The following is a 15,658-nucleotide window of genomic DNA, read 5'->3' as shown; positions in this document are numbered from 1 at the left end:
AGGGGAAGACCCTCTATGAGGTGGATTGATTTAGTGACTGGGGTAATCAGGATAGGTGTGACAGAGGCAGTGCAATTGGCACAGGACAGAGCAGGGTTTAGGGCTGTTGTACATAGGGTCGCTATGAATCGCAAGCTACTCGATGGCCCATAACAACAACAATAAGTCACATGGATCACTGTGGACTTAAACTGCATGCCAACTCCTTATTGTTTGGCCACTAGAACACCCTGTAAAAATGGTATAAATAAATCCATTTGACATAGCTTTGTGTTCCACAGTGCTGCTATGAAACTAGCTATTAGCAATGACACTCTTAGTGACTCTACTTTGTTAAAGTTTACCAGAGATATCCCCTCAGGATACCTGGCAGGACACCAAGTGGCAAATAATGTCAGAAGTGAGAGTAGTTGGTTTGTTAGGTACATTAAAAGAAGATTATGTTTGTGTCTTCCCTTATTTAGGTTTTATTTATTGGTGCGTATCTGAACACATGTGCACACAGTATATAAAATGCTGTGATATTTTGAGTCTACATTGCAGTGGCACATTTTCCACCCCACTTTGAAGACTCCAGTCAGTTTCGAGATGCCAATGGCATTGTCTCTTCCAAGGTGTTTGCTTACTCAAAGGCTGAGCTTCTCCAGTGGTTCCCACCTACCAGTGACAACAGTCTCCTCCAGTTAAAATTTATAGCCTCAGGATCACAATGAAGGGTTGCGAAGTCAGAGCAGGATGGTAGCAGTGGGTGAGTGAATAAGTTCACATTGCCATCCTTTCTTGGACGTTGACAAAACTGACTCTGCCTTTTTTCACTTTACACCAAGACAAATTGATTGAATGATGCTCATGAATTAATCTCACACACATGTCTTGGGGACCACCCTCAGGGTCCACCACTCAGCTCTTTTCTCCTATAGGGAACCATTAACTTATTAATTCTTATAAGAAACAGGCAACAACCAAATAGTTCACAGATTTGAGAAGAATTTTACTTTGCATTAGATTACAAGTGATTTTGATCTACAGTAGAATCCTGTAAGTAGTTCTTTTTGGTAATTGTTTCTATTCGGATAAGGCACATTGGAGGCTGTAATCACATATGCACATCCTTCTATTGTTTGCTTTTTGGTGGAGTGGCAGTTATGAGGGTCCATTTGTTACCACTCTCTGTGTGTATTATCCACTAGCTCTCTCTAACTCATAGGAATTATATGTAAAACAGAACAAGGTGCCATTTCTTCCTCTACCGTCCCAGTCATTGATTGACTCCAATCCATATTGGCCACTATATATTCCAAGTCCTGTTGGTAAAGTTGGCTAGATGTTGGACTGCTTAACCTAAAAATCAGCAGTTGGAACCAGGCAGTTTTCTTCTGCTAAGAGTTACAGTGTTGGAAATATGATGGAGTTGGAATTAGCTCAAAGACAGTGGATTTAGTTTCAATTTTCCACTTCTAAGCTAGGAAGCTTGTGTCTCAGCATGTTTCAGATGATATTCTGTTGGTACTCATTTTAGGAGTAGGTCATCAGGCTTTCTTGCAGCTGTGTTTACTTTTTTTTTTAAAAAAAGCTAAAATATACATACAAAATGGCAATAAAGTGAAGTACTAAATGCAAACTGAATTAATTAATATTGAGTCAATTCAATGGCAGCTGGAGTGTGTATCGTGATACTCTGAAGATGTTTAGCACTTTGGCCAGCACATGGTAAAAGCTCAATGAAGAACTATTGCTTTTTCTCAGTGGAGTTCAGTTAGTGCCTGGGCGTTTTTGCCCTACAATTGTAAAATACAAAGAACAGCACACTCTTTTGTATAATAGATAAAGCTTACCCCAGCCTTTGCACTTAGAAGGTGTTTGTTTTTCTTCATAATAAAACAGGAAGTTTCCTATTAAGGGAAGAAGGTCAAGGACTGTAGTCTTCAGTACCGATTGAAGCTCAAAATCAAGAAAACTAAAGATTCTCACCACTGAGCCAATTGGCAGCACCAAGATGGATGGAGAAAAGATTGATGTTGTTAACAATTACAGCTTGTTCAGCTCCATAATCAACCCTCTTGGAAACAGCAGTCAGGATATCAAAACACAAATTGCATTAGGAAATTCTGCTGTCAGGGACTTCTCCAGAGCATTTAGAATAAAAAATTTCAGTTTAGAGACTAAGTTGCACCTGATCCAGGCTATCTATGGTCTTTTCAATTACTTGTTATGCATCAGAAAACTAAACAATGACTAATGATGACAGAAGAAGAATTGATGCCATGCCTTTGAATTGTAGTGCTGGAGAAGAGTCTTGAACATGCCATTGACTGTCAAGAATAAAAATAGGTCTGTCTTGGAGAGATTAAAACCAGCTTTCTTCTTGGAGATCAGAATTTTGAAGCCTTGTCTCCCATACTTTGGTTATAACTTATCCTTAGAGAAAAACATCATGCTTGGAAAGATGGAGGGATAGCACAGGAGAGCAAGACCCCAGATGAAACGGTTTGATAAGGTACCTGGAGTAATGGGGTGAAGTGTGTCGGAGTCAGTGAGACTGGCTCAGGACAGGGAAGGCTTCAGAGCTGTTGTACATTGGGTCATTACAAGTCGAGGGCAACTCGATGGCACCTAACAACAACATGAGCAATAGTGAAGATGGTGATTATTTTTGTGGTATTATTAGAAACCAACAAGGTAACTCTGACTAATAGAGAATTAATGTGACATTGTCCCATAGAGTTTTCTAGGCTGGAATCTTTACAAATGTAGATGGCCTGGTCAGTTTCTACAGAGATACTGAGTTGGTTCAAGCTCTCAACCTTTTGCTTAGCAGCGATGTGTTTAAAACATTACTCCACTATGTGAGACTCCTTATGACCACTGCCTCTATTAATGATCAAACCTTTTATGTCCCTTTGTCCAAATGGAGCTTGCCTTTTGAGGGATAAAATGTTTATTGGAGTAACTTTTAGTCCATCCACAATTTCATCTCTATTTTAAGAAGCCATTTAATAGACAATAAAGTTGTAAATAAATTGAATCCTTTATGTGCAATTTCATATACTAATTCATTCATGGTAGAGATGCCGTGGTGATTTAGAGCACTTTTAGGTTTTTGAATGAGCAGAAAGGCTAATTTCTGCCTCATTAACTTACTTTATGAATTTCCAATTTGAACAATTCTGAATGACTACTATCACATCAATTTAATTTTTTGTTTAATAGGTAGTGATAAATCATATTTATGGTCACTTTTCAGCTAGAAAACTGAGACACTAAATCTTGCCATTCTTTAGAAGCTGAGGATATATAGTATTTATTAGTAAATATCTATGTTGACCTTGCTAATGAAATCACAAAATACAAAATTGATCACTTTTTTACTTGTTAATCTTGCTGTTGCTGTTGTTATGTGCTGTTGAGGCACTTGCAACTCATAGCAACCCTATGTACAATAGCTCTGAGTACTGCTCTACACTGAGACAACCTTACTGTCTCTGACACACCTTCCCCCATTTCCCCAGACACCGAGTCAATCCATCTCATCGAGTGTCTTCCTCTCCTATGCTGTCCCTCCACCCTCCCAAACATAATGTCCCTCTCTAAGAACTGGTCCCTCCTTGAAGCATGTCCAAAGTATGTCAAACGGAGCTTCAAAATCCTTGACTCCAAGGAGCAGTCTGGTTTCATCCTCTCCAGGACTAACCTGTTTGTTCTCTTAGTGGTCCATGGTATATTCAATACTCTTCACCATCACCACAGCTCAAAGGACACAAATTCTTCTTCTATCATGCCCAATCATTTTCCAAATTTCTGATGAATAGCATGTAATTGCAAAGACCATGCCTGGATCAAGCGCAACTTAGTCTCCAGACTGACATCATTGCTCTTCAGTACTCTGGACATGTCCCTGATAGCAGACTTTCCCAATGCAATTCATCTTTTAATTTCCTGGCTGCTGGAGTTTATGTTAAAATATAACACATAGATTTATAATGCTTATACTAAAAAAAATACAAGCTAACTTTTCATGACTTTAGAGAATTATTAAAACTACGACTAAAACAAGCTTGGAAGCAGGAGTGACATCTACTTTTGAAATAGCTTTCCTTCAGAAAATCTATGAACTTGGAGAAACTATGAAAGATACAAATGTTCAGGTCTTTTGTTCATAGGTCTTTATGAGTCACCTACGACTTGACGACACTTAGCAGCAACAACAATAAATTTCAGTTTTATCTCCAAATGAATCAGATAGTCATATCAGAATATATATTGTTCTTGTTAGGTTCCATTGAGTTGACTATTGCACATAGCAACTCTATGAACTGATCTGAAACCTGTCCTAGCCTGTATCATCCTCACACTTCCTGGCACACTAGAACACATTGCAGCAGTCACTATGTCGATTGATGTGATTGAGGCCCTTCCCTTCCTTCACCGACCCTCTGCCTTTCTGAGCGTTATATCCCTCTCCAAAGAATAACCCCTCCTAGCAGCTTGCCAAAAGTATATGAGGTGAAGCTTTATCATCTTTGCCTCCAAAGAGCACTCAGGCTGCACTTTCTCTAAGATGTGTTTGTTCCTTTGGTAATCCATGGGATATTCAGTACTCTTCTCCAGCACCAAACTCAAAGGCATCAATTCTCTTTCTGTCATTTTTATTTATTGTCCAGCTCTCGAATACATATCAAGAGACTGGAAAGATCATGGCCTGAATCAGAAGTACCTAAGTTCTTAAGATTAAGGACTATGGTTTGAGGATAAAAATATATGTTTTCCATCATATATGTAAAAATGTTTATTATGTTCACAAAATAGATCCAAGTTAAATTTAAGTATGAATAAAGATGTTCCTTATATGAGAAACAATTATTTACCTACACTTGAAGATAACCTCACTGTAACTGATAGAAATTAAAATTAATGTATAAAGTAATATTTAATGGTGTACTTTACTTATTGCTAAGTTGCTGTTCAGGTATTGGTATATTTATTGTTACATTGTTTTTTACTGTTCATAAATTATATTTTGGAATATATAATAAAGATATCATAGATAAATACCATCCTTATACATAACTATAGAAAATTATCCCTGTTAGTGTTATAGCTGTAAATACTGCTAGAGAATTGTGTTGCCAACTCAAGGTTAGTGTTTCAAATCTACCAACTTCTCCACAGGAGAAAGATGGGCACCTCTCTTATTAATGATTTTAGGAGAGATCTGGTGGGATAGTGATAAGAAGCTGTGTTGCAATCCAGAAGGCATGAGGTTTGATTTCACCAGCTGCTCTATGGGAGAAGGGTGAGCATTCTTCTCTTTTGTGATTAACTGCCTCTGAGACCTGCTGAAGGGTCAGTTGTTGGCCGGTTCAGACTCGATAGTACACAGCAGTAGCAAGAGCAATTAGATATATGCATGCAACATCAAGAAATCAGACTCTCACCTGGACCACGTGGTAGCATCATGATTGTAGTTATTGATAGGTGCTGTTGAGTGAGTATGACTCATAGTGACACTATGAACAAACAATCTGAACCTCATTCTATCCTGTGCCATCCTCACACTTCCTGACACACAAGAGCCCATTGCAGCAGTCACTGCATCAATCCACCTGCTTGAGTGTCTTCCTCTCCTTCGCCATCACTCCACCTTTCCCAGCATTTTGTCCTTCTCCAAGGATTAGTTTCTCCTAACAACATGCCCAAAGTACGTGAGGTGAAGCCTCATTATTTTTGCATCCAAAGAGTATTCTGGCTGCACCTTCTCCAAGAAATATTTGTTTGCTCTTTTGGCTGCACAGCTCAAATGCATCAATTCTTTTGTCATCCTTATTCACTGTCTTACTTTCAGATACATAGCAAGTGATTGGAAAGACTATGACATCATGATAGATGGAGAAAAGATTGAGATTATTAACAATTTTATACTGTTTGATTCTACATCAACAGTTTTGGCATGAGAAGTCAGAAATTCAAAAGAGGAGTTGCTTTAGAAAATTCTGCTTTCAGGAACCTCTCCGGAGTTCTAAATAATGATGTCAATCTAGAGACTGAAGTACACCTAATCTAGGCTATGATCTTTTTAGTTGCTTGCTGTTTATCTAAGAGCTAGATAATGAATAAGAAAGACAGAAGAAGAATTGATACCTTTGAGTTGTCGTACTGGAGAAGAGTATTGAACATACTACCATAGACTGCCAAGAGAACAAGCAGATCTTTCCTGGAGAAAAAAAAAATTAAAAATGGTGACACCAATTTGCTTCTTGGAGGCAGAGATTTTGAATCTCTGCCTCACATATTTTATGCATGTTGCAAGGAGTGCCCAGTCATACTTGTACATCATATTTGGGAGGGTAGAGGTTAAGCACAGAAGAGGAAGATCCTGGATGAGGTGGATTGACAGTGATTGTGGCAGTGGGGTCAGGTTTGTCAGAGACAGTGCGATTGGCTCAAGATAGTGCAGGGTTCAGGGCTGTTGTTCATAGGGTCGCTCTGAGTGATAGTTGATTCACTGGTACGTAACAACTTTAGTATATGTGACCCTCTCTTTAAAAGTGTCAAGAATTTTGAATGATCTTAACCACTCGTAACTCATTCCTCAACTCTCCATCTGTCCTCAGGGAAATAGGGATTTTGGAGATAGTGGGGGAAAAAAAGAATGGATTTGTATTAGTTTATAATTTCATTTTTAAAAATGTATTGGTTTTGATTCAGAAAATTACATTTCCATTGAATAATTTCTATACTTATTTTTCAGTTGTGCTATTTTTCTCTTGTGCCAGTATTCTCATTATTTCCATACTGGTTATTCTGTTTCTGTTAATCCAGACTCCCTGTGCTACCCATTCATCCCCATTCATTCCTGACCAATTTATGCTTTATAGTAAATGGTCTCATAGAAAAGCTTTATTTCTTAATTTTATGGCAGCACAATGCTCACAAATGATATTGTTTCTTTTCTGAATCAATCAGATCTTCAGCTGAAAGGTGACCTTTGAGTTTTGTTTTAGTGTGAAGAAATGGTCAGAAAAATCATCTAACAGGTTCCTCTAGTCTCTACTGAATCAGTAGTCTAGCTTTCCATTTATTTCATTTTTACGGACTTGAATTTTATTCTGCTTTCCTCCCCTTTCTATCCATGACAATCTATTTTATCCTAGACAGAGTATATAATAAGCCAGACACCATATCGTTCCTGTGTTCTTATCTAGAATAAAGTCTCAGTTATTCTGTGATATCAACAACTTAATGGAAGTAATAAAAGACAAGAACAATCTTTATAAATTATTCAATTAATACAAAAATAAACCAAAGCAAAACATTATTGGTTTGTTGGTCCCATCTCAAACCATCCATCAAGTTTCAGACACTTTCTATCTTTTGACTTCAAGCTGACTGGTCGGATTTGAACAGCTGACCTTATGGGTAGCAGTCCCACATGTTATGTGCCATATTATAAGAGATCCTTTGGAGAAAATATAAATTAAGGAAATGCTTTATTTCATCTATAGTTTCCACTTTGGTTATTAAGAGTGTGATGAACCACTTTGGATCGTATCGGTAGAGTAAGCCATTAGAGCTATAACCACATGTGCAAGCTGCACTGCAATCCCAAAGGTATGCAGTTCGAATCCACCAGCTGCTTCACTGGAGAAGGATGGACAGTTTCCTGCAGCGTTTTTTAGTGCCCCTGAAAACCAGCTGTAGGGTCAAACTATGGGTCGATTCCACCTTGAAAGCACACAAAAATAACAAGTCTAAAGTGTTGTTTTTGTTATGTGCCATCGAGTCAGCTGCAACTCATAACGACCCTATGTACAACATCCTTAAACCCTGCTCTCTCCTGTGCCAATCTCACTGTCTCCAACACACCTACCCCGATTACCCCAGTCACTGAATCAATCCACCTCAAAGAGGGTCTTCCTCTTCTGTGCTGTCTCTCCACCATCCCAAGCATGACTTTCTTCTCTAAGGACTGGTCACTCCTTGGAACATGTCCAAAGTATGTCAGAAATGAGGTTCAGAATCTTTGCCTCCAAGGAGCAGCCTGGTTTAACCCTCTCCAGGTGGAACCTGTTCATTTTCTTAGCAGTCCATGGTATATTTAATACTCTTCTCTAACACAGCAGCTCAAAGGCATCAATTTTCCTTCTGTCCTCACTAGTCATTGTCCAGCTCTCTGATACATAGCAAGTGATTGCAAAGACCATGGCTAAAGTAGTTTTAGAAATGTTTTTTTTTTAGACATGCTTGATTCATATGGTAAAATAACACCATATGGTGATGCTTGACATTTTACTGTCTTCTGGATAGATGCTTTGCAAATTTCAATTAGGAATTATTTGTCATCAATTTTTATGCCCAAAAAGGTTTATTGGCTAACAAGTGATAATATAATTGAGAAATGCATGCTCAGGATGTTTCAGTATTTCAATAACCATACTTTTTCACGTAGGAAATAAATTTTTATAATAACGTGGTATATTTAATAATTTTTTCAATCTTACAGTTATACAGAATTACTGTTCTTAGTTTCTGTCACGTCATCTCCTACTCATAAGAGTCTAATGTACAACAAAATCCTGTCCTATCCTTTGCCTTCTTTAAGCCCATTGCCATCACTGTGTCAGTCCATCTCCTTGAGCCTCTTTGTTGAGTTTGTGGACTCTCTACTTTTCCATGCATGTTATCTTCTCTAGGAATAGGTTTCTGCTGATCGAGGATTAATCTATGTGAGATAAAATCTCTCAATGCTTGCTTCTAAGGGAAACCCTGACTGTACCCCTTCCAAAATTAGATCTGTTTGTTCCTTTAAGTATCCATGGTATAGTCAGTGTTCTTTGCCAGCACCACAATTTGGTGTCATCGTGTCTTTGATCTTCCTTACTCATTGTTCTACTTTCACGTGTCTATGAAGGGGAAAAACATCAGCCTGTCTTGATAAACAGTGTAATTTAAAAAAGAACTTGAAGGCGGGAGGAGCCCAACAAACCACCCATCTATTTTTATATTATTCTAAATAATTTATTTTAAGGATTGAGGCACACATCAATATCAATATATATTATGTTGGGGTTTTTTCATTGTAAACTTAAAAGTTTCACTTCATATAGTCCTTCTATTTTTACATCAATCACAAACTTTATTGTTAATGGTTTTCCCTTGACTGTCCTCATAAACATAATTGTCAGTCATTTAGATCCTATGAATAACCTAGCAACAAGCCAGCTCTCTAGCAACTGAGGAATGAATGCAAACAATTTTATGGGAATGGAATACGGATTTTGTCACATATATAATGTTTAAAATGAAAATATTATATTTTATAATATCTTATAATACCATTGCGTGGTCATAGGCATTATGCTTTCTATTAAATATTAAATTGCCAGTGAATTACTGTCTCATTCATTCAGAAAAGAAATGGAAACTGTTTCAGACTTTATCACTGTTAACTAATTGAAGATATGTGTCTTTCCTGGCAGCCTATTCATTACAGATTAGCTGAGAAGAGTATCTTGGCATGTTTTTGCTATAAGGTTCACTAGATTGAGTTTCACCAATAGATTTCCTGACAGTGATGCATTGTTCATTTCTTAAATTGTTTTAGAATAAATATTTAATTTTGGTTTTGAGGTACTGTACTGTACTTTTGGGGGCAGAGATAAATTTCTTAGAAATATCACCCCAAAATTCCATCTGTGTTTCTCACATAAAGATTTTTATATCATCATCATATACTTTTGGTGAAATTTAGCTTCTATTTTGGTTCTTATTTTCTCTGGAGAGACAAATCTGCCATTGTGAAATGATAATTTCATAAAAGCATCTAAAATATCAAGGAAATGTCTCAATTTCATAGATTCATCATCTATATGATGCGTAGACTCAGATACTCAAGGAAACAGATTCACGTTCCAAAGAGCAGCACAGCCTCTGCTCTGTGCCAGCAGCGGAATATCTGACATTTATTACTTACACAGATAGTTCACTGATCTCAGAAAAAGCTCAGAGTCCTAGGGAAGATTGAGATAAAGGGCAGTAGGATGGGATATGGGCTGAACGTGCAATTCTGTAATTAAGAGGAATTGTAGAGTTATAAATAGAGAATCTGTTCCCTGATTAAGATATATTTTTCTAAATATTTCAAATTTTATATTAGTTATGCAATCTCTGGTGGCCTAGTGCCAAGGCATCCCACTGCCAACCCAAAGGTCTATGGTTTGAATCCATCTTTCTCTATTGGAGAAGTATGGGCAGTGTTCTTCCTTGTGATAAAACTGCGTCTGGAAGTCCAGTGGAGGGTCATCCATGGGTTAATTCCAACTTGAGAGTATGAAACAACAATGTTAAATTACCCTGAGTTGTGGTGTAATTCCAATTAATATTATATGACTTTAACTCTACCTTCTTTCTTCTGCTATCTCCCAAATTCCTCACTCCCTAAAGGACAGACAGGAAGCTAGGGAGCTTAAAAAAATTCTCACATTTGTAAAAGGAAGGGCAAACATAATAAAATAAAATCACTGGATTTTATCTACATGTGAAAACATTGACTACTTATTTGTATTAAAGTGAAATTCGAAGAAATGACAAAATATTATGTCTCGCTTGAGAGGCATACCTGTACTTGGAGGCACCTACTGCGTAGACTGACTGGCTGGAGTTTACATCTGAAATATCTGATGAACAAAAAAGTTTCATTTATGTAGATGCCACTTGCGACTGTTGTAGTCATTGGTCTATTTTTCAGGGAAATGCCATTTTTTTATTTGTAGCATGACCACATTAACTTCTCCTCCCAAAACATCACTATTTCAGTGCAGTCACATTGTTGAAAAGCACCATCCAGCATTTTGGGAACATTTTGAATTCCTGGAAAGTAGAGACAATCTTATTTGAGATTTCATCCATTATTTGTAATAATGTAAGCTTCAACAAATGATTAATCATGTTTATCTATGTATATTATATATATTCATATATACATAATAACTTGTGAGTATATAGGAAAATTCCTAACAACCACTAAAATGATATTGCTATAAACTGAACTGAATATGATGTATTACAAATAGATGAAACAGTTACGTAAAGAGTGTCTTTATAAAGGAACGACTTTTAATAATAATATAATAAATTAAAAATAATGAAAGTATTGTAAAATTAGATACTAATAAGGTGGCATGAGGAGGGGGAGGAAGGCAGCAGAGGCATGAAGATGGGCAGGGGGAGGCGTAATCATAGGGTCTCAGGATTTGATGGGTGGAGGGAGGGGTAGGTTAAGGAAATGGGAAAGATCCAGTGTGAAAAACAATGTATATAGAGTAAACCACAATAACATTTCTAAAAAATACCCACATCAACAAACAAAAATCTGTGGTGGACATTAATTTATTACCAATATATGATTGTCACATTGTAAGTTGGTTTAAAGGAGCTGTACTTGTTATTGCAGGTTTGGTTACAAAAGTACGGCTACCTTCCACCTCCTGAGCCCAGAATGTCAGTGCTGCGCTCTGCAGAGACGATGCAGTCCGCCCTAGCTGCCATGCAGCAATTCTATGGCATCAACATGACGGGGAAAGTGGACAGAAACACAATTGAGTAAGTAAAGGCACCCACATTTCTCTTTTTGTGCTTTTGAGCCAAATGAAGCCATCTGGAAAACAGTAAGTCAATCCCACCAATAACTGAGCACTTTGCCTCATGGATTTTTCTTTGCCATTTCACCTGTGCTCACCTGTGCCTGTGAGATCTCATCACAAAGGTGAGGCCTCAAGTCAAGTCAGCTTGCCTGAGATTTGTAGCATATTAAAAAAAAAAAAACACCAAAAAAAAACCACAAAGGAAATAACAATAAGGATAAAAATTGAAGTGTCAGTTAGGCTATTGCAAAAGGAGAGAAGGGTTGTAGTGTGTTGGGAGCAGCTTGTACAGCCAGCAAGAAGAGACTGTACATTCCCCCCCCTCCCCCGCATCCTGTTAAGCAGCATTGCGTTACTAGCTGGAAATTGACTATAGTAAAAATATTTACATAATGGAAATTGGGTAGAAATCATAGTCAAGCTTTTTATTCATTATTCAGTTAATTCTTTTTTCAATGATTAGCTGCTTATTGAAAATGTAATCTGTAGAAAAGACAAATATAGATATAATTATAACGTTGTTCCAGTGATCTCTGGTGGCATAGTGGTAAAGAGATGCACTGTCAACACAAAGGCACGTGGTTCAAAACCACCAGCGTCTCTGCAGTAGAAAGATGGACAGTCTCCCCCTCCATGTCGTTTACTACTTCAGAAAACTCATGGGAAGGGAGCTCTGGTGGTCTAGGGGCAAGAAGCTGCACTGAGATCCCAAAGGCACAAGGTTTGAATCCACCCGATGCTCCACTGGAAAAGGAGGGGCAGTCTCCTTCTGTGTCAGTCAGATCTGATTTGATAGAATACAACAAGAGAAAAAAAAGTCTCTTCCTTTTAAAAAAGAAAGAAAACTAACTGGATGGTCAGCTATGGGTTCGTTTGACTCTATGCTACATCACAACAGCGTATCTTTCTAATGGAGATCTGGTGGCTTAATGGTAAGGAATTGTGCTGTCAACACAAAACAAAAGCATGTGGCTTAAATCCACCAGTCTATCCATAGGAGAAAGGTGGTAAATCAAATTTGCTTTCTCTGGAAGCTGCTAAAAGATGATCTGTGAGTCACTTCTGACTAGACGGTACGTATCAATAACAGCAGCAGCAGCAAATCTTCCTCCAAGTCACTTCAGTTATGTAGTCAAATATGGTCAGAAATTACTTTATCACAGATATATTGTAAATACCAGAATATTATGAAGCAAGTGCATTGCTTGTAGGCTTCAAAGGAAGATGTGGAGAAAACATGCAACATGGAGGGAAAACATCGCTTGTGTTCATTAGACTCCAGGACACTTTGCTGCCCCTTTCCTTTCCTGCTGACAGTATGCTTAAGCTTTGGCTTCACAGATGTCTTTCCTGGGGTCTTTTCCTCTTTTCCCTTTTCTTTTTTTCACATTCCGCATTTCACTAGCTGCATAGCATCTGAGTGATGATGCCTTAATAAAACTTTCATTTGTTTTGCTAACCACGAAAACTCAACCAACAGCAACAGCAATAACAGCACCATAAAAACACTTCTTTGCTGTCAAGTTGGTTCTGATTCATCTTTATCCTCCATGAGGTTTCAGAGCTGTAAACTGTAACTGAAGATGACTGTACATCTTTCTTTTTGGGGTGAATTTAGACTTTCCATAGTCATGAGGTCTTTGGTTAGCAGGACAAGCCCCTATGGACTGGCTCACATTAATTCATTTGATAATCATGCATGAACTTTCCATATTAAGAAAACTCTAAAACTCTGGGGAAAAGTATTGACATTAAATTGGAAACTACTCATAACTGACCCTGCAGCAAGTTTTCAAAGGCTGTGGACACCACTGGAAGATACTTCCTGGCTTTCTGTCACAGAGTCACTGATGGATTCACACAGCCAGAGAGACGCCACCTTTGGGTTGGCAGCTCAATTCCCTAAGGGCGGACGGCCCCACAGATGCTCCTAACAACAGATACAGTATTCTCTTCCTTTCTCATTTTTCAGATGTGTTGTCATTGTTATGTGTCATTCAGATGGAACCAATTCATAGCTGACTTTTCAATGGGTTTTCAGAGACTGTAAATCACACAGGAGGAGATTGCCCATCTTTCTCCTATGGAACAGCTGGTATATGAACTACATGACATTGGGAGGGTAGCACAACTCTTTACCCACTATGCTAATCTGAACCCTAACTCTAACCCTAGGCCACCAGAGCTCCCTAAATCAAAGGATAATTAGGGAATCAGTTATGGAATCTAGAGCTGTTGACATTTAGTGTAGCTATTACCCTGCAATACTGTACCTTCTATCTAAACTAAAACTCAAGTATCTTTATTTCTCAAGCATAAATAGAAATATCGGGGCTCAGATATATTTCAATAAACCATGCTGCTCCTTGGAGGCAAGGATTCTGAGGCTCTGTCTAGCATACTTTGAACATGTTGTAAGGAGGGACTGGTCCTTGGAGAGGGATGTCATGTTTGGGAGGGTGGAGGGACAACGCAGTAGGGGAAGGCCCTCTATGAGGTGGATTGATTCAATGATTAGGGTGATTGGGATGGGTGCATCAAAGACAGTGATATTGGCACAGGACAAAGTAGGGTTTAGGGCTGTTGTACATAGGGTCGCTATGAGTAGCAGCGACTTGACAGCACATAAAAACAACAATGTATAATGTTAAAATAATACTTTCACTCAAATGCTTATATGACATCTTACTGGTTTTGATTCATAATTACACAGAAGATTAAAAAGGACTGAATTCTTATTTTCATAGCATTTGAAAATGTTAATGAATAATTTATCAGTGTTGGAAAATAAATTTAGATCACTTGACCTGATGCTTTTTAACCATTGCAATATCTTGTTAAAAATTTAATGTCAATCTTTCAATTTATTGCTTAGTTCTTATCCTTAATAAGTATTTTTATTTAATAAGAAAAATACTTGTGAAGTATTATGATGTATTGCTGTGTATAATACAATATTTATTTTGCTGTGTATTATACAAGATTTTATAAGAACTGTGCTATTCATCCCAACATTTCATAAGGTGTTTGAACAATTTTCTCATTTCTCAGGGAGAGCTGTTCACTTCTGATTGACTTGTTAAAAACCATGCACATATTTAAAAAATGCATGTAAATTGAGAACTTCAACAACAAATTTCTTACATTTTTAAGATGTCTAACTTGACTAGTGCCAGAATAATAAGAACATGTTTGGCACTTATTACTAGGTGTTTTGTTGTTGAGTGCCTTTGTTCAGCCCCCATTCTCTGTAATCTTATGAACAATGAAAGAAAACACTGTTCAGGCCAGCACCACCCTCTCACCTTTCTCACACCTCTGCACTGCCGAGCCCATTGTTGCAGCTACCCTGCCAATCTATCTCCTTTCAGATCTGGCTCTCCTTCTCTCACCTTCTACCAACCATGATGTCCTTCTCCAGGGACTGATTCCCCATGAGCAAAGAAAGTGAGATAAAATTTCCTCGGTCTTCTTTTAAGAACTATTCTCTCTGCACTTCTTCTATGACATTTATTTGTTCTTTTGTTCGTCCATAGTATCTTCAGTATTATTTGACAATTCTGTGATTCTAATTTGATCTTTCTTTTTTATTGCTTATGTTTTCATGCGTGTGAAGTCACTTCAAATGCCATCACTTGGATCAGTCTGTCTTTAGTCTTCAAGTGACATCCTTATTCAATTAATATTCCAGTAGTTCCAGGAGCTTTGTTTTTCTTCAGTCCTGTCACTGAAATTTGTGCCGTTGATTATTGATTCTGCCCTGAATCCCAAAATATTTGAGTATTTCCCAATTCTTACTAGACAGTAAAAATTATTAGAATTCTTACTGTTGTTGTTGTTGTTATGTGCCGTCGAGTCGCCTGCGACTCATAGCGACCCTATGTACAACAGCCCTAAACTCCGCTCTGTCCTGTGCCAATTGCACTGTTTCTGACACTCCCATCCCAATTATCCCAGTCACTGAATCAATCCACCTCATAGAGGGCCTTCCTCTCCTGCACTGTCCCTCCACACTCCCA

The 15,658-nt window shown here is 37.9% G+C and overlaps 1 protein-coding gene across 1 annotated transcript in view; it reads left to right on the top strand.

The window, feature by feature from the left end:
- MMP16 (matrix metallopeptidase 16 (membrane-inserted)) overlaps window positions 1–15,658 on the top strand; it is a 380,069-nt gene that overhangs the window by 170,175 nt on the left and 194,236 nt on the right. Inside the window, exon 2 of the mRNA XM_006880517.1 lies at window positions 11,450–11,598. Within this exon, the coding sequence (XP_006880579.1) occupies window positions 11,450–11,598 (149 nt within the window). The remainder of the gene's footprint in view (window positions 1–11,449; window positions 11,599–15,658) is intronic.

Source organism: Elephantulus edwardii, unplaced genomic scaffold (assembly GCF_000299155.1).
Source record: "Elephantulus edwardii isolate Elephantulus edwardi_28Jun2011 unplaced genomic scaffold, EleEdw1.0 scaffold00008, whole genome shotgun sequence".
Taxonomy (NCBI): domain Eukaryota; kingdom Metazoa; phylum Chordata; class Mammalia; order Macroscelidea; family Macroscelididae; genus Elephantulus; species Elephantulus edwardii.
Note: the sequence above shows the minus strand (reverse complement) of the source record. Positions and strands in the feature narration are given on the sequence as shown.